Here is a 19,724-nt window from a genome sequence, read left to right on the forward strand (position 1 = left end):
GTCAACTCTTTTATACTTCGTACTCGGCCTTTGCCGGCGGGGGCAGCCATATGGGTAAGAGCCAGGGTCCCATTTGCACTCCATAGCAGGGATGTTATGCCTTCCTGAAAGGCACTCATGACTGTGACACATTAGTGCTGGGGCGCATGTACGCCCCCTAACACGGAAAAAGATATTTCCTTAGCCCACATATCAAAAGTTTTGGCAGACTGGGCAACACTCCCTTGGATATTGGGTGGGAATTTCAATACAGTACTGGACACTACACTGGACAGATCACACACTCCCCTACCAAGCACGACTGCAATACGCCAATCTAGAGCCTTGACGCAATGGATAGAAGAATGGGCCTTGTCGGATATATGGCGCAGTCGCAATGTTACCTCATGGGAATATACCTTTTACTCTTATCCTCAGGTGCTGCACACTCGCTTGGCTAGGTTCCCATGCCACACTACACTCCTCCCAATGGTGACACATGCCACTCACTTGGTTAAGACGATTTCCGACCATAACCCTGTGGAGATGTCATGGGGTAGAGTGCCAACTACAGTACCCACATGGTGCCTGCGGCTGTCCTTACTAGAAGGCGCAGTGTTTAGGGAGAAAATCGCAAAGGCTATTGACACCTATTTTGCTTAAAATACCGGCACACGATCCTCACCAGTGGTAGAATGGGAGGCCTTTAAGGTGGTGGTGAGAGGAGCCTCCATCGGTATGGTGGTGGGGGAAAAACAAGAGATGGTGAGGGACATTGCACTGATGGAGGACAGATTGGGAGCCCTGTAGCGGAGGACACCTACTAACCCCGGGAGCACTAGAGTATTGCATGAGGCCCGCATTAGTTACGTTGAACTGTTGGAGCGTCTTCGTCTCCTTGACCATAAGGGGTACACACATAGGCGGACATGTCAGGGTCCTTATTAGCGTGCTTGATTCGCCTAGACGCTATGCCCACACCCATACTTTCAATATGTGACACCTGACCAGTTAAACATTCCATGATTTTTATGCGGGCTGCACGTCGTCCCGCCGCCCCCCCCCCCTGCCCCCCCCCCCCCCCTCCCTGGGTAGCTATAGACACCTTTTATTAGGCAAGCCCGGTTGCCTAAGGTGACACCGAATTAAAGAGAGACCTTGAGAACTCCTCTATCGTTAGGGGAGATACGTGATGCAATTAAGAGTCTAGCCAGAAATAAAACTCCAGGATCGGACGGGCTGCTGGTGGAGTTCTACTCCACATACGCTTCTAAACTCGTACTGCATTTGGAAACACTATACAATACCTTACTGAAAGTGGGGTGGCTCCCTCCCACTACCAGAGAAGCAATAGCGACATCATTGCTAAAACCGAATTAACCACCTACAGAGCTCACTTCCTATAGGCCCCGTCCTTCTTGCACACTGAATACAAAATCTTAAGTAAAATATTAGCTGGTAGGTTGCTCTCACTTCTCCCAAGGTTGATACACGAAGGTGCGTCTCCTTGGATGTCCATCAAGCGTTTGATACCTTGGGTTGGGAGTATATGCTGTTGGCATTAGAACACTGTGGCATACCACAAGCCTTTATTAAATGGGTAGCCCTCTTATACACCGGGCGTAAGGCGAGAGCGAAGACGGGGTCTCAGAATTGAGCGTAGGATGAGACTTGGTTGTCCATTATCACCGCTTCGGTTTGTCCTGGCATTGGAACCCCTGGCACAACACATTCAGGAGTAGTCAGTGGCGTCTGGTATATCTTTAGGTCATATGATACACGCTATCTCCTTGTATGCCGACGACATGTCTGTACCTTCGAGATCTTACTACTGGGCTGCATGTGACCTCCTTTGAAGCCCTGTCGGGGTTCTACATCAATATTGAAAAGTCCTATGCGTTCCAGTTTGCAGATAGCCAAATCAGCCCACTCCTAAAGTTTGATAACAAAGCTTTACCAATGGCGGTGCACACATTTCAATATTTAGGCATTAACATTTCTGGGACAGAAAGGACACCCTTAAGGGCAATCTTGTGAGGGCCATAAACGCCCTTAAATCTCAGATTGTCTTCTGGACCACTTTTGCCCTTGTTGGTAGCAGGCCGATTGGTGCTGGCTAAGATGGTCTTGCTGCCACACCTCTTATATTACTTTGTGAACCTCCCGGTTATGGTGCACGCTTGGACATTCCGACTAATGAGTGCGTTGCTGGGAGACCTGATCTGAGGGATTGGCCAGCACAGGGTTGGCGTGGTGAAGCTGCAGCTTCCCACAACTAAAGGTGGACTGTAAGCTCCTGACTTTAAATCATAATGCGTAGTGGGGCAGTTGCAATGGCTGTCATTTGTTGGGTGGGCGCAATTTGTCAGAAATAGGTTACACACACAGGCGCAGATTAGCCATGGGCAATTGCAAAGATTGATCTGTCCTAGAGTCGCCTCCCCACAACAATGTCCGTTCGCGCTACAGAGAGCGCTTGCTTACTGGAAGCTTGCGTTGAGGTACACTGCAACAACTGCCCCATACACACTTAACGTACTGCTTTGGGGGGGTCTACCTACGGCATCTGGTACACTCACAACACGATCACTATGGGAGGAGGAAGGGGTTTTAGCCGTTGTGGCAGTGTTCTAGGATGGCATGTTATTGCCACATGCAGATTTTACACATGTACACGGCCTTCCAAGGCACTATTCCTGATACACACCAGCATAGTCCAATATGTACAACAGCACTGGATACCCAGATGGTGACAAACCTATAACACATGAGCTTATTCAGGCAACCCATACAATTGGGAATGGAAGACATCTGGTTCGTTGGTTCTATTGGGGACCGTGGGCGAGTCTGGGTATATCACCAGCCCCGTTAAAACAAAAATGGGAAGCAGACCTCCAGGGAGAAATTCATGATAAAGACTGGGCACGAATAGTGGAGTATCCCAAATGCATCTCACATAATACTAGTTTCAAACGTATCCAGTACTCTATCCTATGCAAACTAGACTGTACCTCACTCTGCAAAGACTGGCCAAAATATTCCCTGCCTTGTCCTCTGACTGTCCCTGCTGTGGGGCTTCTGAGTCTGACCTACTGCACATGTTATAGGAGTGTCCAGATCTGTCTGAATAGTGGTGTGGTGTGCCGGCAGCATTAAAAGATGCAATGGGTCTGGACCAATGGGATACTCCAGCAACAATGCATACTTGGACTGCACCCCAGATTAAGGGGTGCCGAGGGGTAGGATGACGATTTGCAGATTTGGCATTACTACTAGCAAAGAGACTTATTACTCAACAATGGAAGGCTCCAACAGCACCTAAATTATCTAGGTGGAGGGAAGAGGTGGTGCACTGGGGACTAGCTGAAAGTGATGCTATTCACCTTGAGGAATATCACGGCCTCCGTGAAGAGCCTATTGCGTTAGAACGTGATGCTTATTTGAGGGGGTCAGGGCCCAAAATACTGCATTATAATGACTGCTCTTACAACAGGCGCAGCTCCTAACACCGATATGGGAGCACCAACAGTGTCCTAGTATCGTACAAGCCTATAGTGCAGGGAGGTAGTCCCCCGAACATTCCATCAGTAATGCGACTACTTAATCAATCACTTGTTAGGCACACTACTCACCCGTTAGGGTCTGAAGGTGCTGGGGGGGGGGGGGTTGCTACTGCTCGAATAGCCAGAGCTTGAGGCGTTTCCTGGTCCTGGGTGAGACGTAGCTTGACGGGGAGGGAGTTCCAGGTTTTGGCGGCGAGGTGGGAGAAGGATCTGCCACTGGTTGTGGTACAGTGGATGTGGGGGACGGTGGCGAGGGCGAGGTTGGTGGAGCGGAGCTGGTGGGTGAGAACGTAGAAGCTGAGACGCTCGTTGAGGTAGGCAGGGCCTGCGTCGTGGAGAGCCTTGTGAGCCTGGATGAGGAGTTTAAAGATGATCCTCTTGTTGAAGGGGAGCCAGTGAAGGTCTCTGAGGTGGGCTGAGATGTGTTCGTGGCGTGGGAGGTTGAGAATGAGGCGTGCAGAGGCGTTCTGAATGCACTGAACTTTCCTCTGGAGCTTGGCCGTTGTTCCTGCGTAGAGTGTGTTGCTGTAGTCCAGTCTGCTGCTGACGAGGGCGTGGGTGACTGTTCTTCTGGTTTCAATGGGGATCCATCTGAAGGTCTTGCGAAGCGTGTGGAGGGTGTTGAAACATGAGGATGAGACGGCGTTGACCTGCTGGGTCATGGTGAGCGATGAATCTAGTATGAAGCCGAGGTTGCGTGTGTGCGTGGGTGGTGGAAGTTGGTGTGGCTCCTAGTGCGGCAGGCCACCAGGAGTCGTCCCATGCTGAGCGGTTGGAGCCGAGGATGAGGATCTCAGTCTTATCCGAGTTCAGTTTGAGGCGGCTTATCTCCAACCAGTTAGCGATGGCATGAAGTCCGTTGTGGAGCTTGAGCTTGGCGGTGGCGGGGTCCTTGGTGAGTGAGAGGATCAGTTGGGTGTCGTCCGCGTAGGAGACGATGTTGAGGCCGTGTGATCGGACGATGTTGGCGAGCGGTGCCATGTAGACTTTAAAAAGGGATGGCTGAGAGGATCCTTGGGGGACTCTGCAGATGGTTTTGGTGGCTTTCTACAGGAACGGAGGAAGGCGGACTCTGAGTTCTACCGAAGAAGAAGGATGTGATCCAGTCCAGGGCCTTGTGGCAGATCCCGGCATCGTGGAGGCGTTTGCGGAGTGTGTGGTGACAGATGGTATCGAAGGCTGCAGAGAGGTCAAGAAGGATGAGGGCCACGGTTTCACCTTTGTCGAGCATTATGATCCTAATGTCGTCGGTAGCGACGATGAGATCGGTCTCGGTGCTGTGGTCCTTGCAGAAGCCGGATTGGGAGATGTCGAGCAAGCTGTTGTCCTCCAGGAAGCGGAATAGTTGGCTGTTGACTATCTTCTCGATGACCTTCACAGGGAAGGGGAGGAGGGAGATGGGCTGGTAGTTCTTGAGGTCTTCGGGGTCTGCCTTGGGTTTTTTGAGCAGGGCATTGACTTTGACGTGTTTCCAGCTCTCCGGGAAGGTGGCGGTCTCAAAGGAGCTGTTGATGATAGCACGGAGTTGGGAGGCGATGATTTGGCTGGCTTTGTTGAAGACACGGTGAGAGCAGGGGTCGGCGGGTGATCCGGAGTGGATGGTGCTCAGGGTCTTGGTGGTGTCCTAGTTGTTAGTGTGGCTCCAGGCGCTCAGGAGGTTGGTGTGGTTGGGTGCGTTGGGGTTAATACTGGCTGCGGTGGTCGTGGGGATAGGGGAGGTGAAGCTGCAGTGGATGTCCGTGATCTTGTGGTGAAAAAAGGTGGCGAGGGAGTTGCACAGGTCTTGCAAGGGGGGGTCAGTGGAGCAGGACTTGGGGGTTGGCGAGTTCTTTGATGATGCTGAAGAGCTCTTTGCTGTTGTGTGCGTTGTTTTCGATTCGGTCTTTGTAGAATTATCTTTTGGTAGTCCCGGATGAGCTGGTGATGCTTGCGGATGGCTGTCTTGAGTGCGGCATGGTTGCTCTCTGTTTGTTCGTGGCGCCATATCTTCTCGATTTTCCGGCACTCCTGCTTGGAGGCCTGAAGGTCGTCGGTGAACCAGGGTGGTTTCGTGCTGGTGCGGGTGTTGGGTGGCTTCCTAAGTGAGGCGAGGGTGTTGACTTAAGACAGTCTTGGACACCTGACCGCTCAGTCGAAAAACTGTTCGTAACAGCCCACCCCTGTGAGAAAGCTGACAAGAACAGAATCCCCAGGATTAGGGTGCAACAAAGTAGTAGTAACGACGTGAACAATTTTGTCGGGGGGAGCGGAAGGGAAGTTTAATGTTAAGTTGTATTGTTATGCCACATCATACGAATATGTTGTATGCTATACTGTTTTGGACTAACAATTGTAACATCGCATATTCGGCGTATCACAGTTACATGGCATGTTATGCACAATGTACGGATACAATTTTGATAAAGTGTACAAACATTTGTGTTGGGAAAAAAAAGTAAGAAAGGACGGTCAGTTATCTTGCTTAGTTTCACACTACTTCTTCCTTTAGTCAGACATGCTCCCACCTCTGAGGGTGGTACTACTTGCTAATTCAATTCAAAAGGTGAGGAATCTGCAGATAGATATATCCATCAGAAGAACAAGTTACCCTGTCCGTTAACTCTTTTACTGGTGGATACAATGTCTACCTGCAGATTCCTCATTCCTCCCCCCCCGTAGCATGGTTCTCTATACCAAGCCACCTTCTCATTTCTACTTATAGCTGTTTACAAATGCATCTTTTATACATAGTTATTTATTACATCATAAATAAAACATACAGCAATAATATTGATAATATGGAGAACCACACTTATCTTAGGAAATTAGTATCATCTGTTAGCCTCAAAGGCACGATAAAAAAAGAGGTGCAGCTTGCGGAGCCAACTTGGAACCAGTGCCCCCTGCCGGCATGGGAGAGCTAGTGGAGAAAAGTTACCGGACCCAGTCTTGCACCTGAGATAGTCAAAAGGTGAGGAATCTGAATTTAGAATTTGTATTGCCCCAGAAAAGTATGACCAAAGGTAAATAACCTGTTAGCCTTATAAGTTCCCTCCTCTTTACCATTGATTTAAATGCCCCTAAATGTGTACTGAATAAGATTGCAGCATACCTATTTTTTCACATTCCAGGCTCACTGATCCTTCTTTACTGTCCACTGATTTCTACATGTTATGTACAGATTATTCACAGAATCCAGATTCATAGTAAACCTACAGTCTTGCATCCACCTCTTGATGGTCGATGTATTCATAGTCCTTGTTCCTCGTGGCATAAGGCAATGGTTGCTCCGCACATATAGTCAGGGAGTGCCTCCTCTTTTGATACAGCCATTGTTAATGTAATAATTGTCTGAGAAGCCTGTCTAATTAAATTGGCTGCTTCTTGCGTTATGTACATTGATTACCAAGCTACCTGAAATTACCTATTACAGAGCATTTATGTGTTAATACGGTTCGTACTGACAAGAACAATACACTTTCTATTACAAAATGTTTTATTTTAGCATTGTTGCAAAGCATTTAGTTTGTGCTAGTTTTATTAAAACAAAATAGAAATCTGTTAATGCTTTTTTGCTCACACATATAGTTCATTTAAGGAGTAGATTTGAGAAGTGAATTTCTTTATCGGTCAGATAGATTTCACTAGCATTTGCTCCTTGGGTAAGTTTGTGGTGTAAATACCGCAAGGCTTTCGGGACCTCATAGCCTTGTTGTATTTGTCCCCTTCGGCCCAGATTCAGGTTAATGGTGCTCCATCTGACTCATTTCCTTGAACTCACAGCACCCGACAAGGGATGTCCGCTGTCCTCTCTGCTATTTATCATATGTATGGACCCATTAGTGCACCGGTTTCAGGAGCGGCAGGGGGCTTCAATTCCGTCACAACCCCCTCTTAGCCTCAATTTATGCAGATGACATTCTGCTTTTTGACTGGGACTCGGTCACCAATCTCGGCCCGCTGGTTGAGGAGGTGGTCCGCTTTGGCACCTTTTCTGGCCTGTTCATGAATTGGACTAAGTCTGAAATATTTACCCTCACTGACACCACGGCACTCTGTCAGCTTCCTTGCCCTCTGATTTTGAAGATGGATTCTACTAAATACATCGGGATACACCTACACAGGATCAGTGCTCAAGTCATCCGGTGCAGTTATGGGTGGGCGATCGACAGGCTCGCCTCTCATGTCAAGCGATGGATAACTTCTTTCTGTCACTTGCTGGGAGAGTCGCCATTATTAAAATGGTGGTTCTCCTGCATTTCTTGTATTTATTTTTAAACGTCCCTATTGTCTTGACCAAGCATTTTTTTGACTCACTGCGTAGTCTTCTTACACAGCTAGTTTGGGTGGGAAGTGTCCTGCATGCGCTGTTCCACACTAACGCTTCCATTTGAACTGGGGAGTGGGGTAGGAGTTTTAGTGTTCCGGACTTTTATCTATATTATGTTGTTGCCCAAGCGCATTTTGCCTATTATTGGTACCATCCTGACAACAGGATCCAATATCAGACCGGAGAGTTCGCAGACCACTACTACATCCCTTTCCATTCTGCGCCCAAAGGCTTACTGAGAGATCCGGTGGAAATACAGACACTCCCAACAACTTGCTGGACATTGAACAAGCTACGCTGCTATCTAGGTTTTGAAGCCCTATATTCACCACACATTCCCATTGCTAATATTCTGTGGCTTCCACTCACAAGCAAGCGGCTTCCTCAGCATACTCTTACTACTCATCAATTATGCACAATCGGAGACTTGTTAGTAGACTCCATGCTTCGCTCGATATTGAATGTAATTGAGGGGCAACAATCCTCAGTAATGGACAGACTCATTTTACACAGACTCTGTGGTACACTGCACGCAATATTGCCTACATACCCAACAGAGCCAAGGTATTTCCCCACTTTGTCCCAAACCATTACAGTTTCTGGCAGGGAGCATCTTATCTCCTGCCTTTATCATTCTTCTCTACAACTTAGACACACAGGACCCGAGAGGTTGAGGGCCACCTGGGAGAGGAATTTGGGGCGCTCCTTGCCAGACAAGATCTGGTATTACTGCTGCACACAGGTGAAATTAGTATCCAACAATTATCCTCGTAAATTGCTACACTTGAAATTCATACACTGACTGTACGCCACCCCGCTAGCTCTCTTTAGAGTAGATCCCGCACGATCCCATCTTTGCCTGAAGTGTGGGGCCGAGCAGGCCGACTTCGCATATTTAACTTGGTCCTGTCCTGATATTATTGAATACTGGGGCACCATCTACTCTCTTCTCCCACGCATGACCGGCCAGGAACTTACCCCTGATCCCCTTCATGCCCTGTTGGGATATGTGAAAAAGTTACCAAAATCTACCTGACGCTTCACATCTCTGGTACTCCTGCTCGCTAAACAGAGAATCGCCTTGCATTGGGGTAGTGTTGTCTGTCCCACGGAGGCTGCTTGGTTATAGGACCTCATTTACTGTGATAGTATGAGAGAACTACTCACAACTGTACAACACCCAGCTGCTCGCCCGAAGGATATATGGCAACCTTTTGGGACATATCTTCGTACTCTAGCGTCTCCTCTCCCGCAACGGATGATAGAAACGCCCCCATTTCAGACTGTGGCCCCTCCTTTTCCAGTGATTGCCCCCAGTGCCCTAAGGTGTGCTTTTTGTACTACAGAGTTTGTTTAATGCATATCCATTGTGCTGGTGTACTATGACGGATTGTAATGCTGTGCCTTTTTTCTCAATGCCTGCATTCACATACTTGTGCTGTAATTGTTTCTCAATGTTTTTGAAAATCTAAAATACATTTATAAAAAAAAAATGCTTATTGTGTAAATAACTCCAAACTCTATCCGTATGATGCAGTGTGCGGGCACATCTTGATAAAGACTGTCGTATGACTAGGAGTGGGGAATACTAAGCATATTATAGCAAAGACTAGCACAGGATTGATTGAGAGAATTCTGAATGTCCCCTTGCATTGTTTCCCAGTTGAGGGTTCTTGTATCCTAACCTTAAAACTGTGTCTGCCACCCATTGCTCATTGCTATTTTTACTTTCACTTTTTATGTGTCTGGCCCAAAGTTAATGTGTCACTAAATCACTGTCTGTTGCTGTCTGCCCTGTTGCGATTTATCTCAGAGCATGTCTTGGAGGGTTGCATCTTGAACCTCACATCTGCCCATGCATTTTAGGATGTTTGGTTTGTGGTTGGAGCTGGTTGTGTCGGTGCCGCTGCCGCTGAGACTGTAGGTTACTATTCAAATGTAGTATGCTGCCCTTTGGTTTATATGGTGATCAGTGGCTGTGGTTTCATTGTGGTTAGTTGTTCAATATTTTCAGATTCATCCTTTCTCTCACTAGCTGTTCTTGCGAGTAGCATTAAATAGAGCTGTAGGTTGAGTTGTGAGATGTCCCTAGTTAGAAATAGATTTTCTAGGTGACAGTTTTAGCTTCACTGAATGCACCAGTTAGAAGGTGCTGGTTTCCCTTACCGTACTAGAAGTTTCTTTAAGTATTCACAGTTTTATTTGATGATCTCTAAGCTCTCCATTTCTGGTACATTGACAGATCTTTATATTATGTTCAATAATCTTTAAATACAAGCATCAAACATAGTATGAAGTGGTTGATCTACCAAACCAAGAAGTCATCAGTTATAGCCTAATACATACTTACAGAGTATAATAGTTCTAAATCAATTACACTAATTTTCTACAAGGGTACGCTATAAAAAGACTGACAAGTATATAATCAAGCTCAGTTGTGTTTCTGGAAGGCAATTTTTTTTAGACGTACATCACATTACACAGCATTTTGTATCATGTTCCCAGGTGCTCATTAAGTTTAGGGTCATCTCCTGTGCGCTTCAAGTGAGTTTTTTCACCAACACTCCAGTAAGCAGCAGATTTAAAGCCACTTGCTGAGCCTTATCAGTCTAACCAGTGCATGGCTATTCTTCTACGTGATGGCAGTGTGAACATATAAATTGTTGTTGTCTGTTTAAACACCTCTTGAATCGTTTACTGTTATGTCACAGTAGAGTGCTAGTAATCAGCAGGACTACAATATGTGGATAAAACTCTGCTCTGTGATTTCCGTACCTAGTACAGACATATCGCATGGAACTACTTGGGAGCCAAGTAGACTGAGTCTCATTTTAAATCCGGCACTATCAGAACTTGTTTTAACTTGTGCAAGTCAGCTTTCATTAGGTCTACACATCTTACCTGGATCTGATTTGCAGATCTGGTTGCTTCCTGTCTGATCTCAGCATTGTATGTATGACAGAAATCTAATCCCTCTACATGGTTGACAACAGTTTGTTTAAGACTGTGGACTGTTTTGACAGAAATTTGCACATGCCAACTTAGTTGGCTCGGGTAAGGTTGCAAGCCCTCCCTATAAACTGTTAGTTTTAAATCTAATAAACAAACCATTATTGAACACATGGCCAATCTCTGTGCATCCAGCAGGAAACATTAACACACTGAAACGTGGCAGCCGCTCTAATAGCGCGTTGGGATGATATAGACATTGCCTTGCCACTGTCTTTGCCAGTGAATGTAGTGACATCATACAATTTGACATGCCACCCAATTCTCATTTCCCTTCTAGGATTTGGTTTTTGTCCTAAAAATGATTCTATGTTGTGTTATATTTTCGTGGTAACTTTTTTCTTTCCTAAACTATGAACACGATTAAGTGAAGTGTATTAATGAATTGTCTTGCTGTGCCATAGGACTTGAGTCTCAACTCACTGTCCAAGGCCAACAAGGTCAATAACATTATGTGTGGTTGCTTATGTTACTATTCAGATACATGCGGACTCTGGTACATACTGGGCTGTTTTTTAATTTTTTTTTGGAGCAGGATTAATGCTGATTTCGATCAGAATGATTATTGTCTCTAGTGGCACAGTCAGCTAATATCGTGGGCTGAATTGCTACCTGGAGTAATTACCAGTGGCTGAAATTTATTCAAGTGTTCATGTGTTTTTTTTTTCTACATCTCATCAGAGACACAGTGTGCAATGTGCTGCTTATAGATTTCAACATTACAGTTATTTTTGTATCCACAGAGAGTAAATTTGTGAACACATAATAAGATGAAGAGTAATGAAGGAAATATGACAATACTGGAACGCTAGCTGATACTCGAGAAGAACCCAAAAGGATACCACACAGCAATCGAAAAAAGAATAATTCAGTAGGAGATACAGAATGTCATACATGATATGACTTATTCTACAAGAACATCAAGTGCAATCCAGCAGCTTCAAGAGGCTGAGGACATCCATGAAGCCAGACCCAAAACATAAAAACAATTAAATTAATAGAAATTACCCTAGCATATCACATCCTGTATTAAAACATGCTAGATACCACCCTTTATCTAAGATAATGATCAGGTAGTTCCAACAATGCTCCCCTCTCTAACATGATAATATAAATGCAGTGGTGTTAGTCCATCATAAACACTGTTTTGGTTGGACCTTACTATCCGTAGAAAGAGACCATAGGTATGCAAAACATGAATTGTGGAGCAGACAACTGAAAGGTAAAAGAAAGAAGCGTTTGTCTACTAGATGATAAAGACTTGCGTTTTGTTTTTTGTGTGTGTATTTCATAAATATTGTCCAAGAAACATACTATTCAGATAAGCTGTGAGTTGTATTCTTTGCATGCATACTTGAACGTCCTTAATGAAGGTTGAAGACACAGCTTCTGATTAAAAGGCCATACATATGTTATCAGTCTTGCAAGAATTCCAGTGACTAACAAACATTATTATTAAGAACAGATACACTGCAAATACTACACATATCTAGGTAATATTAAAATATAGTTAGTGATTCAGGAACCACAATGGTCAGTGAGTAGGCACATTAACATGATTTATACCAAAATATAACCAACACTTAGACTTTAAACCCAAAATAAAAAAAAAACATACACACAACATAAGACTACTTTTGGTTTCTCTTCAAGTACTAAAGTAGCATCACCAAACATGCACAGGGGAAAACCCATGAGAACAGAGTGAATGTGACACAAGAGTACATCAGCCATCACAACTAAGAGTTATTTATTAACAAACAAAAACAGAAGAAATACAATGAAGGTTCTGGTTTTATGAGAAGAATTTTAATTGCTCATGATTGGTACACTTCTCCCAGTAACAACTCAACAGTAATTAATGTAAGCTGACTTTTAATGAGTCATCAGCTCTATAGGTCAACTATCAAACACACACAGCAAAAAATACAAACGCATACAGTGAAAATGAAAAGATCTTTTCACTCACAGCAGCTATAAAGGTCCACCAGGTAACACACACATGAGGGAAAAAAAACATACACCTGCAGTGAATGTGGAAAGAGGTTTACCTTCCCTGGAAAACCTAAGTTTCATCAGCGAATACACACACTGTTTGGAAAAAAGCATATCCTTGCAGTGAATGTAGCAAACACATAACTGATTTATCAAAACTAAAGATGCATCAGCGAACTCACACTGGTGGAAAATCATATACATGCAGTGAAGGTGAGAAGAGCTTTTCTTGTACATCGGCACTACCCGTTCATCTGCAACAGCATACAGGAAAAAAGCCGATCACTTGCCAAGAAGGTGGAAAGAGCTTTAGTAAACCCTCACGTCTAAAGAGCCACCACCTAACACACGCAGGGAAAAAAACTTGCACACGCAGTGAATGCGGAAAGAGTTTTAAACATTCATCAACTGTAAAGATCCATCAGCAAATGCACACAGGGGAAAAACCTTCCACATGCAGTGAATGTGGAAACAGCTTTACTCGCCCATCACGCCTAACCACCCATCTGCAAAGGCATACAGGGGAAAAACTTTTCACTTGCAGTGAATGTGGAAAGAGCTTTCATACATCTTCAAATCTAAAGAGCCACTGGCTAACACACACGGGGGAAAAACCGTACACTTGCAGTGAATGTGGAAAGAGCTTTACGGATGCATCAACTATAAAGAAACACCAGCGAATTCACACAGGGGAAAAACCTTACACTTGCAGTGAATGTGGAAAGAGCTTTACGGATGCATCAAATGTAAAGAAGCACCAGCGGATGCACACAGGGGAAAAACCTTACACTTGCAGTGAATGTGGAAAGAGCTTTAGTAGATCTGAGCATCTAAAGAGCCATGAGCTAACACACACCGGGGAAAAACCATACACATGCAGTGAATGTGGACAGTGCTTTACCCATGCATCACACCTAACCATCCATCTGCGAAGGCATACTGGAGAAAAACCATACACATGCAGTGAATGTGGAAAGAGCTTCATTGAAGCATCGGAACTAACCGTCCATCTGCGAAGGCATACAGGAGAAAAACCATACACTTGCAGTGAATGTGGAAAGAGCTTTATTCGAGCATCATCCCTAACCATCCATCTGCGAAGGCATACAGGAGAAAAGCTGTGCACATGCAGTGAATGTGGAAAGAGCTATAGTAGAGCTACACATCTAAAGAGGCACCAGCTAACACATACAGGAAAAACAGTACACATTCAGTGAATGTGGAAAGAGTTGTAGTAGAGCTACACATCTAAAGAGGCGCCAGCTAACACACACAGGAAAAACCATACACATGCAGTGAATGTGGAAAGAGCTACAGTAGAGCTACACATCTAAAGAGGCACCAGCTAACACCCAGAGGAAAAAACATACACATGCAGTGAATGTGGAAAGATCTGTAATAGAGCTACACATTTAAAGAGGCACCACCTAACGCACACAGGAAAAACCATACACATGGAGTGAATGTGGAAATTTCTTCACTCGAGCATCAATCCTAACCATCCATCTGCAAAGGCACATAGTAGAGACACCATACACATGAAGTGAATGTGGAAAGAGCTTTAGTACATCCACGATCCAAAGAGCCACCATCTAACACACACGGGGAAAAACGTAAGCATGCAGAGAATGTGGAAAGAGCTTTACTTAAGCACCAGACCTAATCATCCACATGTGAAGGCATACAGAAGGAAAACCATACTAATGGATTGCATGTTGAAAAACCTTTAGTAAATCCAGGCGTCCAAGGAGTGAGCAGCTAATACACAAATGGAAAAAAACACACACATGCAGTGGATGTGGAAAGAGCTTTACTTGAGCATCAGTCTTAACCATCCATCTGTGAAGGCATACAGAAGAAAAAACATACAAATGCAGTGAAGGTGGAATGGGCTATGCTAGCTCAACATACCTAAAATGCCACCAGGAATCACACAGGAAAAACAACATAAAACATATAGGATGTTTCAGTCATTCATAAACTGTAAGATAACTCCTGCAAACCCACATATGTAGTAAGTGAGGGAAGAGCTAGTGGTCAATTAGTGAACACACAAAGTAGAAATAACAATCTGTTGCACTGGATGTAGGAAGAGCTTTTATGTTTTTTTGTAACTACCTGTGCATCGACAAATGTACCTCCAGGCAAACTCATACATAAGCATCAAATAGGGGGGTGTTTCAGTCTGTCATGAAATTATAAGTCGCAGTCAGCAACACACCCAAGAAAATAATTTTTGCTACAGCAAAGGTGGTAGGTTTTTGTTTAGTTTTCAGCTTGCAGGGTTGTAAGGTTTATAAAGAAACAGTGTTTAGATCTTGCCAGTGTCTGGTAATTTTCAATTATTGCCCCTTCTAACTTTGGAAAAACACAATATTAAGTTGCATCTACCCTCCCACTCTGGAAGTTGCCTTTTCAGTGCTGTAAGAAGAGATAGTTCTTTGATACTGCTATGCAATATAATGGTAACCTTTGTCATTGTTGACCATGGGGCACGTTTTTCTATTTCATTCATGGGCATGGGGATGGTGGGTGCTTTAATGAAATGTGTAAGCATTAAGGTCTAGGTATATTTCAATGTATAATCTTTGTTGTTTTTGTAGGATAATAACAGATACCCATGTATCATGGTCCTACATTTCCATCATGGGGTTCTGATGATACCATAAACCACAAGGCCAGATCCCTTAGATGGGAATGTAGGGTCATGTTATAAATGTTAGTCATTTTGTATTTGTTATGTTACATGATTATTTTGTGGCACTTGGGTTGAAGAATGCATTGTTTTTCAAATGGGAATGTTTACTAGAAAGTGTATGTGAAGTATTTATAATGGTGAGATGGTAAATGCTGTTCTTCACATTCAGTCAGTAAAATAAGTATGGTCAGCTATACATTTTCATGATTGAAATACTGAATCGACAAAACACAACAGTAAAGCTCTGCAGACTGGTTTAAGGCTATTTACTTGCTGACAAAACCCATGCTTCATAGGAACCCATGAAATGTCTCCCGAGCCCCTGGAGGTCAGTTTAAGAGCATATTATAGGATTACTTTCTATGTATCTTTTCTTCTTTTAAATTATGATTTAATTTCATTGCTCAAATCTGAGAATTATGTATGCTTGTAAATAGAAGAGTACAGTGCGTTGAAGATAGAACAGCAATTTTTTAATGTGTATTTTTTGTTTTAGTAATTATGATGTGTAGGGTGACCAGATGACACCATCTCGCAAGAACGTTTCAGCTCTTAAACTTTCTTTTAACAATCATTTTGATGGATGAGGTATGAGGTTTGATGAGGTATGTTAGTTTCTGTTGAAAAAGAACCATAATTACAATACCAGAGATGCACTAATATAGCAAATGAAATACAGACCTGTCAAGCAGCATTCACAAGATATTCATTCATCTGACCATCATTATGGCGTACCACTATTTATATTTAATAGAATATAATAATTCAGAATGCATTTTTTAACTTTAAAAAAAAGTTTGATTTCACTTACTGTTGGCAATCTTGTCATATCTGTAAATAAATAAAAATCCAGTTTAGAACATTTTTCCCTATTTTGTGCAAATATTACACTTTACCATAGATATTGTCTGCTTTCTACATTGTGGGGCAATACTGCTTAAAGGATTTCATGTTAATATATTTTACTTGAATGGCACGTGGTCTGTAATGCACACTCAGGCACAAGAATGCTCTTGGGGGCATACCTGCATTTCTTTTATTTCTGATAAATTCTGGGAGAAGCAGTGTACTTCCCATATTCAACCGATTGGACTGTAACATGTCCATGTTGGATAGAGGAAGTAAATGAAGCCTATTTTTAGAAAAGCAGAACATGCTATGGAAATTTAGAGATAATTTATACCACTTCCTATGCATTCTTCTTTCTTTGAAAAACGCCAGACTTGATATGGAAGCATGCAGGAGGGCTTGGCTTGGGGCGTCAAGATGGCGGTCACACTCTGAGAATGCTCTGGACCCCTCTGTCGCAGTGTCCTGGGCTGTACCACCCCGCGCTAGCGGGCAGTACAGCTGGCACACTCTGTGTCTGCCCTGGGGTTGGAGTGAGGCAGCAGAGGCCGTCACAGCTGCAAGCAGGCCTGCCTGACTTGATCGTCCCTGTGACCTAAGATGGCGGTATGGGCCACGCTATGCCGGCAAACCCTGCTGCCTGAGAGACCGAGCATGGGCTGGGTGGTGGAAGCGAGATGCAGGCGTTAGACTGCCTCTGTAGAGTTGGAGAGTGTGAGGAGCTGCACCGTGGATCTGGCCCACTTCCCCAGACTCATTGATGTGGGGCGGTGGCAACACTAAGGCCATGCCCGCTGCTGGGATCTGGAGGAGCGGGAGCCCTCTGCCCCCTCCACAATTGGGGGACCCAACATATACCTACCTACCTAACCCTGTGCATAAACCAGCAGACGTATAATAGTGTCTGCCGGTCGGACAATGGAGATGTTGTATAACCATTTTAGCTATAATTATTAGACACATTATTTTAGCAACTAGGCCTGTAGTTTGTGCACTTTAGCACACTTGCGTTTTATTCAGCTTAATTTTATTATTCTAGCGTAGATCACCTTAGTGGTGCTGTTTTATTTTCTAGTTGCTCTTTCACCTAGGAAATCATTGCATTTCTAGCAAAACATTTTTTTCACTTTTTGCTTTCCTCAAGGCTGCAGTGAGATAGAGTTGCTGGCAAAGTGGTATGCTGCGTCTCCAATATTCACAGAAACATACATGTCCTTACCTGGGGCATTTTCTCAGCACATCAGCTGTTTTATAGTAAAAACACTTCTCTGCTCCATACACTTTAGAATGAGATTCCAGCCGGATGACCACATCCGCATGCTGATTGATGATTGCCTTTGCTACAGCTTCTTGCTTAGACTACCAGATCCCTAGCCTACATGGGGATGTTGTCTTTATAGACACCAGACTTCCTTGCTCAGGTATGGGGATGATGTCTTATCAGGGGAGAAACCTGAAGTGCAGATTAGGGCATATCATGCTGTGCTGTAACATAGTTTTTGTAGGAACCACATATATTACTCCTAGTGGCAGCATGGTGGGACTTTTTCTGTGTTTTACTGTTCTTGCCACCATTTTGTTTCTAGCGTGTTTTATCATCCTACTTATTGCAATTCATGCCATTTTATCTAAAATGCAGCTAATTCAATAAACCTTATTGAACCGGGAAACCAGATTAGGCTGTGAGTTGTCACAGGGTGTGAGATTGGACTTAGTTCCCCACAATTCAGGTGATTCTGTTGCCCGAATCCCGCAGCCTCATTAGGATAATGAGAGCCTAAACGACATGGCACCACCAACGTTTGGTTAGGCATTAATTTTCGAATCCTCCTGAGTATCTCCGTCTCACTACATGCTAAAGGGACCTCAATACTATATTCGGAGATGTCCATGGTATTGTGGATTCCTCCTCAGCCAGGTAGTACCTATTCAACCCTGTTAAGGTTGTTCAAGCTTGAAGCTTAAAAGGATCAATCCCCACTTGGTGTTCTTATCTCTGAACAGGTACATTTACCATGGTGAACCCACAACAGGTTGCAATTGCAGTAAACATGTGACCACCCCTCACTGCTCATTTACTAGCAAATGGTCTTACAGCCTGGGGGGGGGGGGGGGGGGGGGAGTCCTGTAACATTTGTAGTCGAGGCTCATCCAGCCTATAGAACAGAAACATTTTACTCTTGGGTCACCTTTCCAGCAGTTGATGGGAACACAAATACATTTAATTTCTGCACACCAGCTAACATAGCTGCACAATACAGAGCTTATGCATATTTAGAGATACCCCTATCTTATCAAGACCATAATAACTGGCTTGATGGCGCCCAACCATTCACAATATTACACGTTAAGTGAGGTCCTCTGAGCAATGAGGGTCCTACCTGGCCTTTATTGGCCACATATATACTGCATCCTGATGCAGCAACCTTGGCGGTAGCTTAGGTTCACCACTTATATACTGAGATTACGGCAGTATACAGACTGTTAGTACAGTTTAAAATGCAGACATTAAATACTAACCCAGCACATGTTGCCCCAGCGCAACCACATGCTGTCACACCAGGCGTTAATCCTACGACTGTTCATTCGATCATGGGTAAAGTATCTGCCAAACGGGAGGAGATTCCCTTTTAGTTAGCTCCAAAAATAAACGGGACCTCAGGATGAACATAGAATTCTCACTAAGTGCGTGCCATTTGGGATGGTTCCCACAGTAGATAACTGCAATAATTGGGGCACGGTATTGTTCTATACTACTGCACATGATACACCAACACTTGACAATCTTCCAGAAATGTTAAAACAGACTCGAGATGAATATGGGGCTGCCACTGGGGATACAATTAATGGGCAATTTTGCCACAGTATCTTCAATTATATTCAGTAACTTTAAAGGGGAAGCAGTTGCACTAGCAGTGCATATGTTGTTCTGGGACGTTCCTGCACAGGATCAAGAATGCAAGCTGCCGAAGGTTATCCTTGGGACCTACTCTAGCATTGGTCGAGATAGTCTGGGGGCCACAACTATTAAACTACAATTACAGGGTAAATCTAATAAAGATTTTATCAAGCAAGCACCTGAGAGTTCTAAAAAAACACTGGGATAAACAAAAACAAACACCTGAAAAGGAAAGGGGAGAATCTCCGCATTCGCAGACCCCTCAAAATCACTATACTCTTGGAAGTAGAGACAATATAAAAACGCCTAACAGATATCAATATACTGATACACGTTAATCTTGTTCCATTCAGGACTCACCGAATAAAAGCAGTGAGAGAGGTGGGTGGTCAGAGCAACGAACTGAGTACACGAAACCAAGAA

General features: G+C 44.1%; 1 protein-coding gene across 3 annotated transcripts in view; it reads left to right on the forward strand.

Moving 5' to 3' along the window:
• Nucleotides 1–16,415, forward strand: part of LOC138248884 (oocyte zinc finger protein XlCOF6-like) — a 256,396-nt gene extending 239,981 nt beyond the window's left edge. For all 3 annotated transcript variants that reach the window (XM_069202862.1, XM_069202864.1, XM_069202861.1), the window contains one exon: nt 11,604–16,415. In XM_069202862.1, coding sequence (XP_069058963.1) covers nt 13,020–14,072 — 1,053 coding nt within the window. In that variant the 5' untranslated portion in view covers nt 11,604–13,019 and the 3' untranslated portion in view covers nt 14,073–16,415. The remainder of the gene's footprint in view (nt 1–11,603) is intronic.
• Nucleotides 16,416–19,724: the final 3,309 nt, after the last annotated feature.

Source organism: Pleurodeles waltl, chromosome 8 (assembly GCF_031143425.1).
Source record: "Pleurodeles waltl isolate 20211129_DDA chromosome 8, aPleWal1.hap1.20221129, whole genome shotgun sequence".
NCBI lineage: Eukaryota > Metazoa > Chordata > Amphibia > Caudata > Salamandridae > Pleurodeles > Pleurodeles waltl.